The sequence below is a fragment of the Pelodiscus sinensis genome, chromosome 3 (genome assembly GCF_052426305.1).
Source record: "Pelodiscus sinensis isolate ZL-2025 chromosome 3, ASM5242630v1, whole genome shotgun sequence".
Taxonomy (NCBI): domain Eukaryota; kingdom Metazoa; phylum Chordata; order Testudines; family Trionychidae; genus Pelodiscus; species Pelodiscus sinensis.
The window spans coordinates 24892449-24916440 of record NC_143054.1 but is presented as its reverse complement, the minus strand read 5'-3'; the positions used below and the strand labels follow the sequence as shown (position 1 = coordinate 24916440).

The window sequence follows — 23992 nt, the reverse complement described above, 5'->3', positions numbered from 1 at the left end:
AAGCGGTTCCCTAAAAAGCACAGACCAGAATGGCTTTTCTTCAGCCCTCTAACATCAGCTGATGTAAGATGCTGCTAATGTATGAAAGAAATGATTATTCAGAAAAAAGTCTGGAGAGGTCACTGGAGGGACAATGGGGAGTTGTCAGTTAGATCAGGGCGGGCAAGATATAGCCTGCAGATGGGATCCAGGACACTGCTTTAAGTGGATGGCTGCTCCCTGTCGCTCTCTGCTCCAGAAGGAGGGAGAGGCATTGTGCGCTGCCCCCAGCCAACTCTCTCAGCTCCCGTTGACCGGCGAGTGGGAGCGAAGAGATTTTTCTGGGAGGCTGGGGCAGCACACCAAGTCTCTCCATCTTCCCGGCACCCAGACCAGAGAGCCACAGGGAGCAATCAGTCATTTTGAGCAGCCTGGGAGTGCAGAAGGCAAGGAGCCTACCTCGGGAGCCTGTGGGGCTGCAGGTTATGAGCCACCTAAGGTAACTACCTCCCAGCCAGAGCCTGCCTCTGGAATTGCAGCCCCTCCCTTCCCCAGGCCATCATCCAAACCTTCCAGACCTTCTATGCCCTCCTATATCCCTTCCCAAGGCCAGAAACTTTTCCTGCACCTGTACTCCCTCCTCGATCCTTCATCCCATTCCCCTGACCCAGATCATCACCCAAACTCTCTGTACACACACACCCCCAGGTCACAACTCCCTCCCAGTACCTGCACCCTTTTCTATACCCTTCCCCACACCAGAATCCTATCCTGCACCAATACCCCCACCCAAACTTTACACTAGGGATGTAAAATCCCGGTTAATCAGTTGACCAGTTAAACACTGCATTTAACTAGTTAACCAATTAACCAGGAAGTAGGTGGGAAAGCTCTGCAGGGGAGAGGGTGTGCTCTGGCCAGGCTAGGACCGCTGTAGGGCCAGGCTGGACCTCTCCCGCCTGCAGCACCTTGGGCCGGGTCCGCTGCATGCGGGGGTGCTCTAACTGGCCTTGAGTACCACCCATCAGTGGCAGACCCTGCAAGGCTGGAGTAGCCCTCTGTCCGCAGCAGGCGAGGGGCTGCTCCAGCCCACTGGCTAACCATAACCAGTAAGCACCATCCTTTACCCCAAGCCTGTGCCCTAAATCATAACCCCCTCCTCCACTCATACTCCCTCTCAGACCACACACACATCCTTAGACATCCCCTACAACGAACTGCCTTCTGCACCCAACCTTCATTCCAGACACACATACCCTCTGTAGAAAAGTGTGGCCCTTGACCACTTAAAAAATCTTGGTGTGGCCCACCATCAAAAATTATTGCCCACCCCGAGTTAGATGGTAGAGGGTACAAAATAACTGGACTTTTTCTCTCACACACATAAGAAACATACCACAGTTCTGGGCATTATATAAATAAAGGATATTAAAAACTCTAAAAATATTAATTCATCTAGAAATAGAGAAAAAGAGAAACCTGCAGCTCAAGGGTCTGTGGTCATGGAGGAAAGTGCAATACTGATCTCTCTTCCCTCCTGCTACTCAGTGGTCCCTGCTGAGCATATGCTCCTGAATACAGGACAGGAGCTCCCCAATTTAGAAAGCTCATATTAAGGATGGGTTTTTTTGTTTATTCTTATACTGCCAAAACTGTCTAGAGGATGGAAATAGTGATTTTCAAAAAAGTCTACCGCTCAGATTTCAAAGAACATGCAAAAAGCACATTTCCAGTCAACTTTAAAGGCCTGCTGCAAACAGGGGAAGTAGTAGAGGGCCTCAAAAAAAGATCTCAAACTTAAAATAAAATTTTGGCAAATCTAAATATAGCAGTCATTACCAACTCCCTGCTAGAAAAATTATAATCTGTTATCATATGAGAAATTGAACTAGAGACAAGCAAGATTATCAGATTCTGCAATATGTTCAGCATGAAAACTTCTCATTCATTCTAATGGCACTGATCAGGGTGAACAAATACAAAGCTAGGAAATCAGGTGGTCTGAAATTCTAACCCTAGTGCTGACCTCATCTCACTGTGGACTTTTGACGCCTTCCTGTATAAATTTCCCTGGCTTTAAAATGGATACAATACATATCCATCTATATCTCACAGGGGCTATGGAAAGGATTATTTAAAGATCTACTTATGTATTTAACACTGTTTTGGGTGCCACTCATCCCAAGTGTCTCCTTGGCAGAGCGTGTGTGTAGGACTGAAGGATGAAATTGCCCTTTCAATGAATTATATCTACTAATGTGATGTTATGCTAACTGATAACATCACATGGTCATCAAGTGCCCTGGGGTAGTGGGGCAGGACAGGATCTATGGACTAAAACACATTAAAAGATGGGTGCAAAACTATAGAATTGGGTCTTTCGGTTCTACAGTCATCCTCCAGCAGCACCAGTGCACACCAATATGACCTGGCTCCCCTCCTCATGTCTAGACCACCTGGCCAGCAGAACAGCACAAACTGAGGCTGGTAATTATACCCAATCTGTAGAACTGTGCGTTTAAGTGTGTATGTGTATGGTGGGTAATTTTAGTAGCAAGGGCCAGTAAACAAATTCTGTCTTCACCATAAACACAGCATATCACCTTATCCCCCAAATAAGATACTGCTAATTCTATTTCTACAAGTGTAACATATGTACCTGCACTTTCTCTCTGCCTGGCAGTGCGTCTTCAGTGACTTAACCCTCCAGCCAAGTCTTAGACATTCTGTATGTGAAATAAAAAGCAAACTCTTCTGGTGTACAACAGTGACCTCTCAGTGCTTTCTGTAATATCTCCATCTGCAGCTCTATCCTTGGAATCCAGCAGCACATTTAGCAGTACAGGCAGTCCCCGGGTTACGTCAGTCCGACTTAAGTCGGACCCCTAGTTACGAACGGGGGGGGACCCCGATAGTGCGGGATGCCTCCCCCACTGTCGCCGCGTCTGGCAGCGCGGGGGACGCTTTCCCCCCAGCAGACCAGGGAGACGCGGAGCTAGCGCTCCCCACCCAGCAGACCAGGGAGACGCGGAGCTAGCGCCCCCCACCCAGCAGACCAGGGAGACGCGGAGCTAGCGCCCCCCACCCAGCAGACCAGGGAGACGCGGAGTGGCTTTTCTCGCCGCGGAGGATGCGGGCGGCGGTCCCGCCGCCCACGTCCTCCGCAGCGAGAAAAGCCACTCCGCGTCTCCCTGGTCTGCTGGGGGAGGGAGCGCAACTAGTGCGCCCCCCCCCCCCCCAGCAGACCAGGCTTTTCTCGCTGCAGAGGATGCGGCGCTGGGACCGCCAAGACGCACTGCGACCGCCGAGACATGCCGCGGTCCCGCCACCCGCGTCCTCCGTGGCGAGAAAAGCCGCTCCACGTCTCCCTGGTGTGCTGGGGGCGGGCGGGGGAGGGCGCAGCTATTGGGTCCCTCTCCCCCAGCAGATCAGGCTTTTCTCGCCAACGCCTGGGGTACAGCAGCTAGGGGGCTGCCGGGTTGGTCCCACAGCGCCGAGGTGCAGCACTACTGGACCAACCCAGCAGCTCCCCAGCTGCTCTGCCCCAGCAGTTCCCAAGTCAGCCGCTGCTGAAACTGATCAGCGGCTGATTCCAGGAAGCCCCAGGCAAAGCAGCTCTGCCTCAGGCTTCCTGTAGTCAGCCGCTGGTCAGTTTCAGCAGCGGCTGAATCGGGGACACCTGGGATACAATATGTACCAGTTCCGACTTACCTACAAATTCAACTTAAGAACAAACCTACAGTCCCTCTCTTGTACGTAACCCAGGGACTGCCTGTATTCTGGCTCCAACAGTCTCTCAGCCCATTCTGAGCTCTCTCAATTTGGCCCTGCAGTGCCCAGAGTTTCCTCCCTAGAAGAAATATCTTCACCCTCTCAGTCTCTTTGGACTCTGGTCTCCCGCTGGGCAACTACAGTTTACTTCCCTTTCTAGGGGTGCCTTGAATTTCAGACCATCAGGGGTGCCTGATAAACAAGTGATACTTGCAAACTCAGATAGAGCCACAACAAAATGTGTACATGTTTAATATCAGCTCTCATTTACAAAGCCAAACAAAAAAAATCACTAAATTAAAGTAGGAACATCTCAATGATGTCAAAGTCCTAAAATTCTATTACAATTGACAACACTCTGTTGACAGAGGTAAGTAATAGCCCAACTGTGGTAGAAGGACCAAGTGAAAAATAGTGAACATTAGTAGCAGCAGAAGCTCTACTCTGCTTGAACTAGGTTTTAAACACTCCATCCAATTATATCGTTTCCTGGGATTTGGGGAAAAAGATCACCACATACAGTGCAAGACATTTATAATTTAAAAGTTTCTTCTCAGAATAGATGGAACTCAGTGGCAGCTGGAATGAAGCTGCCATATCATGTTAGACAAAAAACCTTCTCCCAAGACAAAAGACCTTCTCTCCCAGGATTGAAAAAAAATTCATCATGGCAACATACTTAAAATTTTAAAAAGCTCTTCATAGAGACAGCAAAATGAAACAGCAGGAGCAGAAGCTATTAAAATCAACAGATTCTACTGCTACCAAAAGAACCTTAAAGCTCTTATGAGAACCGTAGAAAAGTCCTAGATATATTTACAAATTATTAATTTCTTTCCAGAGCTGGACAGAAGACTCAAAATAATAAAAAAAAGTTGACAAGTGCCTGAGGCTGCCAAAAATCAAAATCATTTGAGTCAAATGTACTTAGCTTTATATATGCAGTGCTTTGGTAGCCATGTAGGTCCCAGGACATTAGAGAAACAAGATGAGTGAGGAAATAACTTTAATCAAAGCAACTTCTGTTGATGGGACAGGCAAGCTTTTCAGCTTATATAGAGCTCTTCTTCAAATCACCTGCATTATGCTTTTACCTACTCCAGGTATTCCTATTTCTTTCTCTCATTCTCCGAAAACAAATTGCCAACTCCGTCATTCTTTCCCCATTTGCTCTTTCAACATGAATTGGATATGACTCTCATAAAATTACACTACAAATATAATAAATGAGAAACAAAGTTTATAAATTCAGAAGAGAGCAGATATCTGTTCTTACTGAAATAACCCAAGGCATACAATTTTACTTAATGATCTAACCCAACAGCTAGGCTGTGTCTAGTTTACAGCTCTCTCTCGACAGAGAGATGTAGATTAGGCACGTCGAAATTGCTAATGAAGCCGGGATTCAAATATCCCACGCTTCATTAGCATAAACATGGCCGCCACTTTTTTTCAAAATGGAGCTTTCGAAAAGACAGCAGTCTAGACACGGATTGTCGAAAATAAACCCTTTTTCAACAGATCCTGTAAACCTCTTTTTAGGAATACAGGAACTGTTGAAAAACGGTTTATTTTCAATAGATCCACTTAAAAGTAAGTATTAAAAAAAAAGCTCAGTTTCGAAAAAAGTGGCAGCCATATTTATGCTAATGAAGCACGGGATATTTAAATCCCGGCTTCATTAGCAATTTCAACGTCCCTAATCTACATCTCTCTGATGACAGATTCTACTAGATTGAACTAGACATTAGAGCAGGGATAGGGAACGTAAAACCTGGGGTCCGCTTGCCTGGATCTAGCCTTGAGGCTCCGAGCTCCACCTCATAGCAGAGCACTCAGGCATGCTGCCTGCCTGTTGCAGCACTGGAGACAAGGCTCTCAGAAGCAGAGACCTGCTACCTTATTCCTTGTAAGAAGTGCACAAAGAAACATTTGTCAGCAGCAACTGGCCACTTTGAGTGGTGTGAAGCCACCATGGCATGCAGGCAGCCTACCCGCCTGAGTGCCCCTCCAGCTGTGAACCACCTATAGTACGCGCTTCCTGGATAGGGCCACAGCCTGCACTTTCCATACCCAAACACACTGCTACAGGTCAGAACCACCTCCTACACCCAAACTCCATCTCAGACCCTACACCCCCACTCCATGTGGCCCATGACCACTTACCAAAATTCTTGAAGTGACCCCCTGTAAAACTATTGCCCATCCTGTATTAGAGCATATCTTAAAAGTAAGTATATTGTGTTTCTCCAAGATTTAACAAAAAATATATATACCTGAGCAGATCTAAAGCTAAGTGTTGCAAAGGGAAAATGGATTTTCTGCCAGCTCATCTTGTTGGCAGGCCAACCCTGGCAGGGTACCTGTTCTTATATTACACTCGAAACTGTAGAGTCTGAACACCTCCCAGAAGTACATCACTTAAGGTGGCTAACAATTGTCATTTTCTGAGAAAAATGCCTGAGAAAATTCTGTGAGGGTTTTATATATTTTATGTCAGCTGTACTATGTGCTTTTATTTTTGACTTAGACATCAAAGCAATACTTTGCACTCAGAAAGGAAGGTGGTGAGACTTGCTCCTGCAGTAGCTCACTCTACAGTCTTACACGAGTCTGAGGAAAGCAGTATCTCCTGCAAAGTTTAGCTTTACCCTTTCAACTTATAGCTCCATAACAGCTAAGGAATGGCAGTACTGACCAAGCACTGTGCTGAAGCTTCAAGTGGTCTTTGAGAAGGGGGACAATTAGGTTTACCGACATCTGGGAAGCCACAGGTGTAGGTATTGGTTTTGTTATCCATGAAGCACTCAAGAATTTGTAAACCTCCTCTCTCTCTTCCCCTTGCGAGACGCTGATGGAGTAACTTCAAAATCTGAGGGATGGATTTTAATTCCTCTGTTTGCACCCAACCCATTTTGGCAACGAGTTACATTACAGTACTCAACTTCAAACCTGGACATCACACTAAACAACAGACAAGTTTAATGTGTCTGCTACTATTATCAGCAGTGAAACTTGAAGGCTTACGCTATTCACTTAGCTGTTTTAAATTGAACTCAACTATAAAGTATTGCATCAGTCTGTATGTATTTTTTTGTAATTACTGCATCTTGATTCTTAAAAATTGTTTTAAAATGAAAGTACAGACTCTTAAGTGAACTTCAGTTTTGTAGCAAAGTTACAGGGCTATATGATTATATTACACGTATGCCAATGAATTAACCAGTCTGATTTCTCTCTCACTCACTCTGAGACACACACACACACACACACACACACACACACACACACGCAAAATGAAAAGCAGAAAGACAACAAACAGTAAGTAGAACAGTGGCATGTAAATTGGACATTTCAAGTTCTTACCATTTCAATAAAGTAAAGCATTTACATAGGTCCACAATTAGGCAAATTTTAATCCAGCTGTCCCCATTTAAATTCTTACCTTTTGGACAATAAGAATAACTCCAATAAAGGGCTTTGCTTATGAATCTTAAGCTCTCTGGTGTCAGGAATCTAAAATTTTATGTCGCCCAGACTGAATACAATATCAAGAGGAACAGAGGATTTGCCCATCCACAGGGTCAAAGCGGTATCTGTTCCACAACCTTCATCCACTGAATCACAAAATCTTTTGAACACTGATTTTTTTAATACTACTGAACACCAGTTCTTCCATCTGTTCAAGATTTAATAAGGTACTGTTATTGTGAATTTAGGTCCACAGCTAAATGCTGATAACTTTGAAGACTTTTTCTAGGAGTAAGTAAAGTACATTTTTCTTTTTATGCGAGAAATTCACTTATCCATAGAACAGAAGGTATTTATGTAACATATACAATTGATAAAAATTATTTCTTCATATTTCCTATTAAGGCAGCCATAAATTGCTAATCCTCTGACTACTGAACATTTCTAACAAAAGGAAACTGATTACAGTCTGCTACTTTTATTTATTTTACTTATAAATATATCAGTCAGACAAAAGACTTTGACCAATCCCATTGGAATAAGGAACACTTTTTAGGCAATAAGCATTTTATTTACCTCTAATTTTTCCATGCATAGTTTTGACAAGATTGCTTTGTGTACAAATAATTGCATGAGTCACAGCTCTATTACTCAACTGTCAAGTGCATCAATTGATTTTTATAAGAAATTCTGTAGCAGCTAACATACCTAGTATGTATGAAAAAAACAAATGAAACAGCCAAGAATGGCCAAGTAACATTGGATCAATCACACACATGAACTATAAGCTAGTGCATTACCCAACATTCTTCACAGTACAGTAAAATTAATTCTGAAGGTTTAATCAAGTCTCATCCACAAAGCTGGCAGCAGGAAAGATGGCCTTTTTAAAGATTTGGGAGCAAACACAGTAAATGTCAAGAGTTAATACGCTTGGCCTGAATGAGGCCCCGTGCAGCCAGGTGCTGTGCAAGTTTCTCCATGCAGCCCTGCCAAAGCTTTTTAACTCTGATCTATAACACCCTACAACTCTGAAGGAGGCTGTCAGTTGTGCTGAATTTGAATCCTGCCAAGTTACGTGATGTAAACAAATGAGTGAAAAGATGACTAAAATGCTTCACTTCAGACCAAAGCCAGGACTAACCTGCTAAATCAGTTAATTTCAAGATGTAAGTCTCCTACTTAAAAGACTGTAAACTAGAAGGACCAATGCTCTCCTTGCTAAGGAAAAAGCTGTTTGCTGGGTGGTAAGCATGGCCATCTCACTGAGCATGCATAATCAGAGTAGAAGTTCCCAACTCTGCCGGTGGACGAGAAAACATGCTTAACTTCATCTCAGAAAACTATACCTCCAGTTCTGGCAGTCTTAAATGGAAATAGTGTCAGTTCTCATAGCAGAAATTCCACCTTCCAAAACCAAAGATTAGGCTCTCATTCTTAGACACTGAGACTAAAGAAAAACTGAAAAGAAAGCTAGGGTTTTTTTAAAGAGATTAATTCAAGGAGGAAATATTTGTTTTAGAGGAAACAAGAGTACTGAATAATTAAAAGTAACTTTGAAAAAAAACAGGAAAAAACCAGTCTTTCAAGTCCACTATCTGTGCCTGACACATTACAAAATAAAACATAGAAAAGCTTTGAATATCAGTGCCTGATAGTTCTATTCATGTAGTTGAAAAAATTCAAAGAAAAACTATGCATGAAAATTTTAAAAAATCGTGTTTCAAACTATATAGTGTGTACATTTTGCATGAATCTGATATTACCCAAACAATGAAGAATAGAGCATGGTCATAGCCTTAATTTGATGCTTGAATTCCTCTCAACATTTCTGGCATTTGGGATAATACTGTTTCATTTATGGAACAGTCGATTTTTCACATCTGCAAGTGTCCCTACATCCCCTCCCATGAACAAAACTTGTCAAAACAGACTGTCAACCTGGAGTAGTAAACAAAAAAACCCAAACACCTACTTTGGATAACTTAAATGGATTTAGTGTTTTCACCCCCAACAAATTCCAGAGTCATTGACCCACAAACATAGTCATTTTGAAACAGAGAATTTATCACAAATCATTTAAAAACTGGCACTGCTGGATTAATAGGGCCAACTTTGATCACACACCATGATGTTTTACGTTGGAATAAACCCATTGACTTCAATGGATTATTCCTGATTTACACCTATATAAACAAGAGAATAAAACTCACTATAATGTGAGCTTCTGTTGACCAAACCTATGCAGCAGAATGCATATTATTTCATTTCTTTGGTACGGATTAAGGATGTTAAGAGTTGGGTAACTGACTAATCATGTAGTTGATACAATTTTTATCGACTATACAATTAGTCAATAAGGGAAGATGCTCAGTCCCAGCTCGCACCGGGTCTGGGACCTACCCCTACTGCACCTCTGCAGCTTAAATGAAGTAGGAGCCGGGCGAGCCTAGGCTTATTGGGTAGTCAACTATTCGCTTACATCCCTAGTACAGATCAACCAAAAAGTTACAGTACTATAAATAACTAATGTGTGGTTAGGGATATTTGATGCAATAATAGAGGACTTCATCGGTCAAGTTCAGTAGTTTATGTATTTCACAATTACAGTATAACTTTACAGTCTTCTAAAAGCCATTTCTCATATAAGCCAATGTTAGAGAGACTCTGTTCTCAGAGTGTTTAACCAACACTGGTTTGGAAGTATTAAGTAATGCCACAGACTTTGTACATAAACAAAATTGCATCAGAGAAAACAGACTTCAACAAATTAAAATTCAAATTGGAACAATCAACAAGGGCTCAAATGTTGACTAGCCACTCAGAGGCAACAGTATAAGCCAGATTCTAATGTAATGTGAAAAATACTTTATGATTAGCCTAACACTGAATACTTAATTTCTTCTAATAAATAACTAATCACCACATAGAAGGAGATTTTGGTTGGAAGTACAGAAGAATGGAGAGAAAGTATATCCAATTTATATGCATGGGAAAGCAGGGAATTATAGCTTTGTATGCTAAACTCCATTTTAATAAAAACTCCATGAGACACCTAAAAGCCTGATCATAATGAGAAGACTCTTGTTGACTTTAAGACCATGCCCTAATAAAGCAGAATTATAAATTCAGATCCTGATCCAGAAAATATGCATGCAAACTGTTCCAAATATGTAAACTGAGTTCACAAATTTGTAGGACAGAAGCCACAATGACCATCAAGTTCCCCTAACTTTCCCACACATTCCAAAGAGAAATGCATTCTTGCAGTTGTGCTCTGCATCATGAACTACAAGTAAAATAGCACCATCCACCCAGAGATCATTGACAGTTATAGAGAGTAAGTCAACAACAGATATTCCTGAGAACCATTGTGTGAATGCATATAACTATACGCAGTGCTCTTAGGTATTTATCACTGCAATGATTGTTCACATTTTATTCAGTCTGATCAAATGCTTACCTGTGCCCAGAATGATAAACCACTGCAGTTATTCCATAAGCATAATGGCTGCTGAAGTTGAAACTATGACTCTCTTGGAAGCTTTGGTTTGTTCCAACACTAGACCAGAAAAAAAAAAATACACGGTTTATATGTTATAGAAAAAAGGTACTTTCTTTGTTCTGAAATGTACCATAAGTGTCTGTGTTTATGTTTACCTTACTAGGTAACTTTTCAGTTCTCCACGGTAATTGATGACTAGCAGTTCGGCTGACCACTGGACACTTGCTTTATATTCTAGAAAGATCAATCCAGCAATAGCGTAGCTCAAATCTCCTGGAAAACTGGTTGTCTTTTACCAAACAACCCAAAAAGATACACATTTAGAGGCAAAAAACACAAGAAAGCAATTAAGCTCAACTAATAAAAATAATTAATACATTGCATTAGTTCCAGAGGAAAATGAGTTTGCCCTTCACAATACTAAAGAAAAAGTAGTCACGTTAACACAAAAGATGCTTAGACAATATATTAGAGAGATTAAAAGGTATCCAAAATGTTAGCTCATCATAACTTATCCTTCAACTGTGAAAGATTTACTGATTTTAATTCTGAAATTGTTATTAGCTTGCCACAAATAGCATTATGTTTCCTCAAATAAAAAGATCATTTTGTTCAGATCCCTACAACACTAAACTTCGGATTTTGATCAAATAGGAACAGAAGCTGCACAGTGATATATCTGATGAGTACTTTCATGAGAGAAAAAAATGGAAGTTCAAATTCTACTGTAGGTAGTGATGTTGACAATCTTCCCTAGGATCTGATGCCTCAGCAAGGTGGTAGACCTTTTACATCTGCACTTGAAAGGGAATCCTCTGAACTGTCATTCATGTTAAAATTCGACACTCTCCAAAGAGGACTGAACAAACACTTGAACTATCTTAAGCAAAATGCAGGACAATGTAGCACTTTAAAGACTAACAAGATGGTTTATTAGATGATGAGCTTTCGTGGGCCAGACCCACTTCCTCAGATCAAATAATGGAAGAAAACAGTCACAACCATATATACCAAAGGATACAATTTAAAAAAAATGAACACACATGAAAAGGACAAATCACATTACAGAACAGAAGGGGGATGTGGGGGAGAGGGGGAAGGAAGGTGAATGCCAGTGAGTTAATGATATTAGAGGTGGGGAAGGGGAAATGTCTGTGAGTTAATAGTATTAGAGGTTATAATTGGGGAAGCTATCTTTGTAATGTGTAAGATAGTTGGGGTCTTTATTAAGTCCGGTGTGGAGGGTGTCGAATTTTAGCATGAATGCCAGTTCAGAGGATTCCCTTTCAAGGGCAGATTTGAATGTCTTCTGAAGTAGGATGCAGGTTAGCAGGTCATTAAGACTGTGTCCTTTCTGGTTGAAATGACAAGAAACTGTTTTCTCTTTGTGATCTTGTCTGATATCTGTTTTGTGGGCATTAATCCTTTGGCGAAGTGTCTGAGATGTTTGTCCAATGTACATAGCAGATGGACACTTTCGGCACATGATAGCATAGATTATATTTCTGGATGCGCAGGAATGTGTGTTCTTGATCTTATAACTCACTTGGTTAGGTCCAATAATGGTATCAGCAGAATGAATATGTGGACCTAACCAAGTCGGATTTGCCATATTTTTGGATTAAAGTAAAAATAAAGATTTGGATAGCTGTAGGCTTTAAAGAGACATTGATATTCTTAGCAAGAATAGCAAGCAGGAATAATGTATTTTCTTCATTTGATACTTGTAGTTCAGTTGTAATTAGTCATGAAGAATGCCTCATACTAACTACTGCTATTTTTGTAAAAGGAACAGGCTTTGTAAGATAAGTACTTATACTCGAATACCCTGCTATTAAATCTCTGCAGAGAAGTGAGTTGAGGCAGTCATTTCTGTGCAAACCAGTTATAAAGGGGTCTACTGTAAAAAAACTTTTTTAAATAAAGAGGATAAATACCGGAGAAATGACAAAAAGCTCACTGCCCATCAGGTCAAACACTCTCACAGTTCCAGTGCTTTCCGAATAGGCAAGCAATGTGCAGTCATGACTCCATGCCACCCGTCTCCACTGTGCGTTAGGGTCTTTTGGAACTACAGAGAAGGAAAACATAATGGGGATTCATCAAAAAAAATATTGCGGTGGTTTCAATGGTTACATAATAAACTATACTCAACTGTTTCATCTATGAAACTTTTAAAGTTTGAATTAGGACAACACAAAGTTTTGTTAGATTAAAGTAATTAATCTTATTGTAACTTATCTACAGTAAAGGAAAATCTTGGTACTAGGAGTCTGAATTTCCTAACTTTTGTACAATAAAAAGGCCATTCTTAACACAGCATCAATGTATGCTTGCATATGTGTGAATCATTTTAACAGCTTAAAAATAGAGTGGTGCAAAAAACTTAGAGAGAGAAAACACAAACTCTACCTCAAATTCCTTTATCACACATATAACAACTTATAATTTTGTATAGCGGTATAAAGAACATAATGAGTTCAATCATAGTGTGCAATTATTATTGTCCAGCAACAATAACTAAACATCTTACCTCCTGAAAAAAAAACATCCACTGGGATCAAAGAGTAAAAAGAAAATGGCAGCCTATTCTATTATCTAATGGCTAGACTGAAAATTTAAATTAGCAGAAGAGAGAGACTGATTAGCTTGATATGTACAGTAGAAGCCAAATATAGCTCCTTTCATTTCCAACACTATAGCATTACCCTATTGAAGTGGATCTCAAAAGTCCAAGGATTGCAGCCCAGGTGGGAGCATATAAACTGAGCTCTGTTGCCTGGGTTGAAGCTGAAGCCTGAGTCCCTGTTGCTCAGAGCTTAAGTCCTTTAGCTTTGGCCCCAGCCAGTGGGGTTCAGCTTGCGGCCGAGGGTCCAGCCAGTCTAATGCCAGCCCTGGTAACCCCATTAAACAGGATTGTGACCTATGCTGGGGTCTGACCCACAATTTGATGACTGCTGCTCAAGTGAATACTGTAATAAGTTTTTGGAAGCTTATTCGAATATTCCATCTGTCCTACTATCCTATAGCATTGACATGGGTTTTTGAAAGCAATAGCTCCTTTCTTAAGACTCAAAAGATGTCACAGTTGGACAGGGCATTTAAACACAATGGGTAACCTTTTCAAAAGCACCTTAATGAGTTTCAGAAGTGAGTTAGGAACCTAAGTCTCACTGAAAGTCAATGAGATTTAAGTGCTTCTGAAAAATTTCCCCAGCATGGCAAAAGGAAACTAGACAAACAGGATAAAGACTCTATATAAGATTTATGGAATCATTAAAAAAATTGAAATGAACCACTCATTTCAGCTCTTCTTATTAGCTTTTAACTGGACTTTGGTAGAGGACAGTTGAACCACTGATATTTGTGTACACACCAAGATAACCCAGATACTTGTATACAAACTAGCGTCTGTAGACTGTCTACTTTTTTGATATTCACCGTAAGACCTCAGCATGACCTGTAAATTCTACCCTCCCCACATCAGGAAGGAAAAAGTGGGGGAAGGGAAAGCAAAAAGGTATCAATGATATTAAAGATATTTCCTTAAAGGGCCTATGAATAATCTCTCAAACGCAATGAGCAAAACTTCCTTGCCATAAAAAAAGTTTGCAATTTTGCATACCTTGACATTTTCCAACAATTGATCCGAAGTCATCTTTTGCAGACCTGAAAATCATGAACACATGTAATTAACTGAATTTGCATGAAGAAAACTGACACATACTTCAGCATTTATAATATTAGCATTTATTAAAAATACTCCATTTATTCTCTAGCATAATTAGAGAATTTGTACATAGTTAATTTACTTTATATTAGGACAGACAATTGATTCCATCCTCAGACTGAAAAGGTGGCTTAAAATATATTTCAGGATCTCTTTCTTTCCAATCCATAGACAAAGCTCCTCAAAAGAAGTGGAAGCATCTATTCCACCAGATTGTATCAGTAACTGACAATAGCTCGAAACAAACAACAAATGGTCTGATAGTACTTTATAGACTAACAAAACATGTAGATGGTATCATGAACTTTCGTGGGCACAGCACATGATACCATCTACATGTTTTGGTAGCCTATGAAGTGCTTTCAGACCATTTGTTGTTTTTTTCTGTACAGACTAACTCGGCTACCCCCTGAAGCTTCTGACAATAGCTCGGTATTCTTTAAGGCTAGTATTTCAGAAACAGTGTAAGAATTCATCCAGTTAGAGACACGCAGTACAAATATCAACCTTATATTCTAGGAAGTTTGACATTTATGACGCTCTTTTTTATTTTCATCAAAGTTTTCATATATTTTCTTTTTACATATAGAAAGATTGATATTTCTGAAGCAAGCAAATTCTCTCAGTCTTTATTAGTTCTCTAGATAAGTGGGGTGTTTTGCTAATGAACTCAGAAATGAAGGTGGATTGGTTGGCTTTTTAGAGGAGAGAAAAGTAAAAAATCTCCACATCATTTTACTCAAATCATTATTATTCATATAGCATTATTAGTTTGCAAGGCACTTGACAGATAAGTAAAATGACAGCTCCTTGCCAAAATCCAGTAAGATGCCAAACACCACTTTCTCCTCCCCCAGTGTCTCTTCAGTGGGAGACGAGGGCATTCAGCACCTCAGAAGTTGAAAGACAGAGATTACTTAAAGGGAAAACAATGAAAAACAAAGGCAAGATGGAGACACAAAGGAGAACAGAAGCTTAGTGAAGTTCATCCACCTTGCTCATTTCTCTTTAGATATGCATTTTTTTAAAATGTAGTTTTTGTGTTTATGGCTTGTGTCACAAATAAAGCAGAGAATGTAAAGCTGCTGTTTTTAAAGTTAATAGGTTCAAGAGCATTTTTCTAGACCATTTCCCAAATTCTGATGGCTAAAATATAAACAAAATTACCTTTAAAATATAATTTACTAGAAGTTTTACGCAGCACTGATTGTGCCCTTAACACAATTAATTTTTATGTTTTAGAAAATAAATCATTGCTCTCCATTAAATCATTGCTCTCCATTGGAGCTTGGGAGGAGGGGTTCAGTATGCAGGCCTTCCCAGGAAAGAGAGGACTAAGCCAGCCCTCTGTCACTGCAGCAGTTTCAGGCCAGGGGAGAAGTGCCTCTTCATGGCTACTACAGCTCCAGCACGCACAGCCAGAGGAAACATACATGTCTCCCTAGCTGGGGCAGGTCCAGGTTTATCCTCCCACTGAGCTCCCCAGCCAGGGTAAGGAATGCAGCAAACTGTGCACTTTACCATCATTCCCTAATGCAGGGAAACAGTCAGCAATGTTCCCTTATGAATCGCAGGGATGGGTGGCCGGAGGGAGAGCTTCAGACTTCTAGTCCTACTGAAAAAGCACCTAGGGAGAGGGAGGCTCAGGGCTGGGGCAGTCCCAGATGGAAAAGGTGTGTCCCCAAAAAGCCCCTTTCTCCTGACTGGTGATTCTCTCTCTTTTCTGTAGAGTTTTCTAAAAAGCAATCCTATTCCAAGCACATTCCATTTTCTTGGCACACTCAAACTCCTATCTCATAAGAGGAAGCTGTATACCGAATTTGGTGATCCTAATTCTTTCCATTTAGGAGTTCTTGAACAAACACAAGATGGACAGACAAACTGTCTCAAAATACATAACAGATAAATCTCTACCTCCATTTTCTTAAAATATTCCATGAAATTGGTAGTAAAATGATAGATAATACTGAATTACCTGATTTCTACACACTGGTCCTGGACAACTGCCAACAGTTTACCATTACTAAAAAGGGGAGAAAAACATTTCCATGTGAAAATTCAATTACAATAAAAACTTGCTTTTTTGAAACATGGGTCACACTACTAGTTATCACTTTCCAAACTCGGCTTTAAATTCTGCCTTACATTCCAAGTGAAAAATAATTGGGTAATGACGATTATTAGAACATACTAATCCTCATTATGTAAGTTAGCATAGTTAGTAGACTCCATATCACGCAGTGCTATTAATATATCATTTTTATTAGCCCTAAATGCACAAACTATTTTTAAAAAATCTAAAATTATTTTCCCAAGAGAGTACAAGGTCAAACACTGCTGAAGGACAATGTTAAAGGCAGAAATGTTTGCAATTCTTCTACCTGCTTTAAAAAAAAAAAAGTTATCGCAATGTCAACTGATCACTACTGGGCAAGGAAAGAAATTCCTATCTTGCCTCAAAAGATACAGCATTGCACAATTATGTTATTGAGGGAAGAGGTCCCCTCTTCTGAAGAATCAGGCACAGACCATTACTGTTGGTGAGATACCATATGATACTATGTTTGAGACACACAGTAAAACGCCTCGAGTAAAATTATTACAAACTAATATCAGGCCATGCAAACCTCAACCAGGTATGTGTATTTGATTTAACAATTGCAAAACAGCTATTTTCAACCCCAGAATTTTTCCACACATTACAGGCCAGATCTAGAAGTTACTGAGCAGATCCTGAAAACTACATTACACTCACCACACACTTGAATAGAACCTGATGACACAGCATTTTGCAGGTTCTAGACCATTAATAAAGCAAGCCTTGTCAAGTTATCCAATAAATTCTCAACCGAAGATTTATCCTACTCACCATCTTGGTGGGCAAATAGAGCTCACTTTCATGGGTGAGGAGGAGGAGTAAAGCATTCATGCAGTTACAAACACAGCAAACCAAACTTTGAAAATCCCAGTATATGAAACAATGTGTGATTCAAACAACAACAACAAAACACACAGAAAGAAAAATGATACTCCTCTTACCTTGCAAGAACTAGATGCCAGTTGATCTGCTTACTAACCAGACGAACAAGCCCAGCAGGGAGGGAAAACTTTGCAGGACTAAAAGGTAAAGTATTTTTAAATTAGAATCTTTGGAAATGTTTGTTTTTAAACAAAAAAACACATACATTTTGAAATCTTAAAAAAAAAATTCCATAACGTACACAAATAAAGGCTCCTAAGCCTTCAAATGGTTCAGTGCAAAGTGACTTAAATGCCTGCTTGGAGTCCAATGGCTTCAATACGCAATATATTGGTGTAAACGTTCCACCTTGTCAGATCCAAAACCATAATCGAGACAAAGGTGCACACTTTGTTAGAAAAAGTACATACAAACTTAATTGTGTTTAATCTAGCACTATTTGAAAGAAACATCATGCCATTTAAATGGTATCAGAGGGATCCAGACAATCAGAGATATTAGAAAAATAAAAAATGTAGAATGACTCAATGACAAACGAAATATTGAAATGATTTTAAATAATAAAACTTACAGTTTAAGATGGTCACATATGATATCCTAATTGGAGAGCTTTCTAGAACTTTTAACTTTAAACACATTATACTGAATTGTAAACTAAGATAAGCAATGACATGACAGTCTAGTGGAAACAGTAGCTCCGCCAATATGGAGTCTTTTATATTTTTCTTTATTTCTTGAAACAGAACCTAAGCTTACATTTTTATTTTGTGTTATTGTACAAGTTTATCAGAACAATTATTACTATGTGTTTTATGAAACATGTATTCCTTCCCTTCAACCCCTCTGCCATTCCCAATTACTAATAGGAAAAGTTGTTATTTTACACTTCTGAAAAAACTTGATTACAATTTTCAAGTGGACACATATAATCCTTAAATAAGTGACTAGTTCCTTTTCTGAATGTTGGAATACTGTAAAAGCCAAAAGCAAGTTACATAAGCATGAACTAATTCAGGATATAGCTCTGTGTTTCAAGTTTTGTATACAAAACAAAAATATTCTGCACTTTTAGATAGAACACTTTGGATGACAAACACAGCTAAGATACATACATAAGTATTATTCCCTTTTACATATGTGAAAAATAAACTATGAAGAGGCTCAACAAATCACTTTACAAGTCAGTAGCACAGGGCACAATCATAGAATATCTAGGGCCCTAACAAATTCACGGCCATGAAAAACGCATCACAGACCATAAAAACTGGTCTTTATAAGCTTTTACCCTATAGTGGTATTTCTCTTCTTTTTTTTAAAGTACCCCTTTTTAAAAAAAAAAAAATCTAAGTACCTCCAGTACCTCCAGTTTTCAGAGACAATTTTTTTTTCCACCATTGCAACACATTTGTTTAAACAACTTAAATGTAGTTGGGCGGGCAATTAAATTTTTGGGTGTAAAAAGTGTAAAAGGAGTAAGGGATCTTCTGGAAAAGGTTTTATTTTCTGAAAGATCCCGTTTAGACTGGCGCTTTTCTCCGGCAAAGCCCCAAGCCGGAAAAAAGCGGCAGCCATGTTCATGCAAATGCCACGGGGGATATTTAAATCCCCCACGGCATTTGCAATTCCAACTTGTCTCATTAGCATCCCTTTTCCAGAAAAGGGTGCCAATGTAGACACAGCCTAGGAGTATGTCTAGACTACAGTGTTTTTGTGAAAAAAGTGGCCTTTTTTTTCCCAATAAAAAAACTTTTCCTGCATCTAGACTGCCGCCACGTTCTTTTGAAATGAAATCGAATGAACACGGCGGTTTTTTTCAACTGTGGTAAACCTCATTTTACGAGGAAGAATGCCTTCTTTCAAAAAAAAAAAAAAAGGCGTTTTTGAATGCAAACAGGGCTTTTTTAAAAGACAGCATCCAGACTTCCTGGGTGCTGTCTTCCGAAAAAGCGGCTTGCTTTTTCGAAAGAAGTGGTTGCAGTCTAGACACTCTCTTTTGAAAGAGGCTTGTAGTCTAGACATACCCTTAATGTCGCAGAACTGAGAAGGGAGGGAGTAGAGGCAAGGAAAGAAGCTACAGTAAACTTCCGATAATCCAGGCTATGAGGGGTCTGGGGTAGGGTGGGGGGAGAATGTCACCCCAGACCCCTCATAGCCCCCCCCTTCTGATAGTCCGGCTCTGCCCCAGGCGTCCCAATTCAGCCACTTCTGGTCAGTTTCAGCAGCAGCTGAATAGGGACACCTGGGGCAGAGCAGCTGGGGTGCTGCCGGGTTGGTCCCGCAGCCCCGAGGGGCAGCAGTACGGGACCAACCCGGCAGCACCCCAGCTGCTCTGCCCCCGGCTTCCCTGATTCAGCTGCTGGTCAGTTTCAGCAGCAGCTGAATCAGGGAACCCGGGCCCAGAGCAGCTTCAATTGTCCGGCTACCCCGAGCACTTCTGGGTTTCCTGATGGTGCCGGACCATCAGGAGTGCCGGAGCATTGGATGCCGGACTAATAAAGTTTTACTGTATTTACAAATTCAACCAAGAAGTTGAATACATCTCATAGCACAGATAGCATGAAGTCCAGAGAGTGTGGAAGCTCAAGGAAAAGAAAACCATTTGAGCTGAAAGAAAAACATTATTGTCCATCAAATCATACAGACGTATGGCCCTCAAACCAGAGAAACAAAAGTTTTCACATCCATTAAAACAATGTCCTGCAAAATCTCAGAATGACTGGCATAATTGACAGGGTCACTTATCTGGTAGATCAGCAGGTTCTTCCCAAGTGTATCAAGGGACTAGCACACATAGAAGTCAACCATTCCCATGGGGTTAGAGATGCTACAGCTTTTCATAATTAAACTTCTGATCACAGTCCTCTTTACACAGAATCTTGCACTTGCTATTAACAAGAATAAGATGACCATCCACTTTCCCTTCCAATTCCTTACCTTTGGGGTCACAGCAGGAATGGTATGCCTCATTTTGAGGAGTGGGGAGCCAGTTTTCTCTGCCGATTTTATAAACAAGAATATATTCATCCAAGTGTCAACACATGGAAAGAGACCTCTGCACCCACAGAGCCCGTAATAAAAATCTACCTATACTGTTCATGACTCAGCACTTTGATATGGTGTCAGAGAGATAAACATGGAACCTTACAACTAGAGCCCTGCGCAGATACAAAACTGGCATCTGCAAAAATGACCTACAGATATCCACATTAACAGATATGGATACCCACAGATATAAAGCAGAAGTCTGCAGATTTGCATGGCTCTACTTACAATGCCATTTAGTTGTTTACAGAATCACTTTTTAGTGCAGAAGCTCATTTTAGCTGCTAAATTCTGATCTCTTACTCTTGTTGGCAACTTCAACAAGTCCCATTAATTGGGTTCAGTAGAACAGCAATTTTCAAGAGAAGCTGGATTAAGTTTGGAAGGAGGGATACCTTTACTAGCATGGCAAAAAAAATAACCTACTAAAGTAAAAATGTTTAGATGAAGAATAATATTTGGCAAACATTTGATGTTCTTGTTTCTAACTTCAAACCTACCTGTACCAGATATACTGAAGCAAAAACAACGCAGGACCTATGAAAAGAGAAAAAACAATAAATTGAATCACAACTTTAACAGCTAAAAAACAAAATTCAATGCTCGAATTATAGCAGAAAGTAGAAGCCAGTGTGTCAAATAGGGCCATCTCCTGCAATATCTTGAATAAACTTTATTGAATTATGTTCAATATTATCGAGGTTCATTTATTAAAAATTCAATTGTTACTGGGTTATTGAGGAATTGTATTTATTTTCATGGATAAAGTAAGATGGGAAAGAGGCAATAGTGAGGAGCCAGAAACCTAGAGTGGATGCACTTGCTGGATCAAATACAGATGTAGTTGCCCTGTATAACAACACTGAGAATCATCATTAAAATGTATTTCAGCATAAAAATGAACATTCTTTGTATTTCTACTTTACCTACTAAATCTCACATTTTATGAAATATGTAAATACAGAGTTCAAACCTCATGCAATTTTGAAAACTCAATGAAAAATATCTGAGAAAAAATTAACAACATGCATGCAATCATATTTATAACAGCGTGCCATGATTTTTAAAAACCTTGTTGTAGAAGAGTCCAAAAATCCTAACTAAACACATTAGGTCTGTCATTGGCATGTGCCAAAAACTCAAAATCATTGAGTCTTCCGTAATACAGATGCCTGTCAGATGCATATTTTATTCGTGTTCCCCATGTGGTACTATCTAACCAGAAAACAAACACACACACACACACACACACACACACACACACACACACACACACACACGAACGAAGATACAGAGGGAAAAATCATAAAAAGCTGTTTCCAAATTATTGATACATAGTATATGTTCCATTACACTAGACCCATCACAATGCCAGGCATACCAAATCCTTTAAGCAGAATTTACACACACACTTCATTTGAGCCATAAATAGAAAACCAATCAACAATCCTTCAATGAAAATAAGTCATATTTACCTGTAATTGCTCTAGTGATGATAAATGATGCACCATGCTTTTTGTTGCCTCTCGGCTGCAATTAAAACAATATGTTCATCATGCAATGTCTGAATAATCCAATATTCATGTACAAACAGCAAATGCACTTGATAAAACTCTAAAAACTTCTCAGTTTTGACTATTTCCAATTCCATATTAAATTGCAAAAGCTTAAACTGTATAACTGAACATTCAGTATGTGCCAAACTGTAATAAAAACAGAATATTAGCACAGGATCCAATAGTTCAACATACTATCATTGATGTATGACATTCTGATTGTGCATAAGAAAAAGTCTCTCACTTATAAAAATTCTGGCTCTTTCACATAACAATTTTAACAGGTACCTTTCTAGATGTATTTCTGCCCAGTAAAATAAATATTCAAAGACTATTTTCTCTCCCTAGTGCCCTTCTACCACCTTTTCTTCTCCCAGTCAATCTCACTAACACTACTTCTGTAGCAATGCCACTACACTCTATTATGCATCCATTGAATGGCATTCATAATACACGTGGTTTATAGCTTATGCAGAAAGGAGCAGTTCAGGAGACCTCTATAGGGAAAGGATGAAGCGATATCAGCCCAGGACAAAAGGCACAGGGGAGAACCAAGAAAGGAAAAAATATATGCAACCAAAAGGGAGCTCCAAATAGAGGGGAGAGATGGCAGAAGTTGGGATAAGTGCTCTTGTCCATAAGAAGAGGATGAGACTACTTTTCACAAAAAAAAGGAAGGAAAGGAGGAAGAAATCAAAACTAGAGATGTGAATGTTTAACTAGAAAATTGATAAACCTCACCCTTAATGCAGAAGCGAGGAACCTTTTTTGGGTTGGGGCTGCTGACACATACAAAAATCAGTCAGGGACCACACACAAGCAAGAAGCAAAAAAACAAAAATAAAAATCCCAGAAATATGCACTGATGTGGCCCCATACTGAGGAGACACACTCCACATTCACCTTGCACACCAGTGTCTAGAGGGGCCTGGGCGAATAGATTTTGTGCGCTCTAGCCCTGTGTAAGCTCCCCAATGCTGCAGGGGGAGCCCTGAACCTCAGGGGCCAGATCCTAGCAATCCGTGGGCTGGATGCAGCCCCTGGACCTTAGGTTCCCCATCCCTGCCTTAATGAATGAGACTTGCTGTTTAAGATTAACCCAACAGGATGCCACAGCAGTCGCTGCCTCTTGGACACCAGGGCCCGCTGCTGGAAGGGCTACTCCGGCAGCTAGGCCAAAGCAGTCCTACAAACAGGGACTGCTCCAACCAGGATGCTGGAGCAGGCCCAGCCTGTGGAGTGCCCTGGCCTGCCACAGGCACGGGGTGCTCCAGGCCCCCTCCCACCGTCCCCTTTAATCAGTTAACCGGTTAAACAATATCGTAACCAGTTAAACAATTAAACAGGATTTTACATCCCTAATTCAAACGAAAAGGGAAAAGATTTTAATTAGGTATGAAAAAAGAAGACAAAACAGATAAAGAGAAAAGGAAGACATTACAAACATAGCTTAAAGCAGGGATGGGGAACTTCAGGCCCAAGGGCCGAATGCGGCCCCCAGTTTGCCTGGATCAAGCCCTCACAGCTCAGGGCTCCCCCAGCATTGGGGAGCCCATGCTGGTGTCTCAGCTCTCCCACCTTTCACCCTCCTCCCCCAACTGCTCCACCATGGATCTGGAACACACAAAATCTACTAACCTGGGGCCCCTAGGTTCTGGTATGTGAGGAGTGTCTTTCTCCTTCTCAGTCAGGGACCACATCAGTAAGGGTTTGTTTGCTTGCTTGCTTCTCACTTGTGTGCAGCCCCCAACTGATTTTTCTGTGGGTCAGCAGCCCCTGACCCAAAAAAAAGGCTTCCCACCCCTGGCTTAAAGAAACCGTTTTCAATCTGTGGTCCAAAGACCCCTGGGAATCCGTAGACTATATGTAAGATTCCAAAGGAGCATGTGCATCTATTTAAAGTTTTTTGGGGTCTACAAATGAAAAAAAAAATGTTCAGACCCACTTGCTTAAAGTTG

At 40.4% G+C, this 23992-nt stretch overlaps 1 protein-coding gene across 4 annotated transcripts in view; it reads right to left on the bottom strand.

The window, feature by feature from the left end:
- Positions 1-23992, bottom strand: part of NBAS (NBAS subunit of NRZ tethering complex) — a 341233-nt gene that overhangs the window by 313475 nt on the left and 3766 nt on the right. For all 4 annotated transcript variants that reach the window (XM_075923472.2, XM_075923475.2, XM_075923474.2 and 1 more), the window contains exons 2-9: positions 21954-22008; positions 20979-21015; positions 17496-17573; positions 16432-16479; positions 14352-14395; positions 12664-12797; positions 10882-11015; positions 10685-10783 (exon numbers count right to left, since the gene is read on the bottom strand). In XM_075923472.2, the coding sequence (XP_075779587.2) occupies positions 10685-10783; positions 10882-11015; positions 12664-12797; positions 14352-14395; positions 16432-16479; positions 17496-17573; positions 20979-21015; positions 21954-22008 (629 nt within the window). The remainder of the gene's footprint in view (positions 1-10684; positions 10784-10881; positions 11016-12663; positions 12798-14351; positions 14396-16431; positions 16480-17495; positions 17574-20978; positions 21016-21953; positions 22009-23992) is intronic.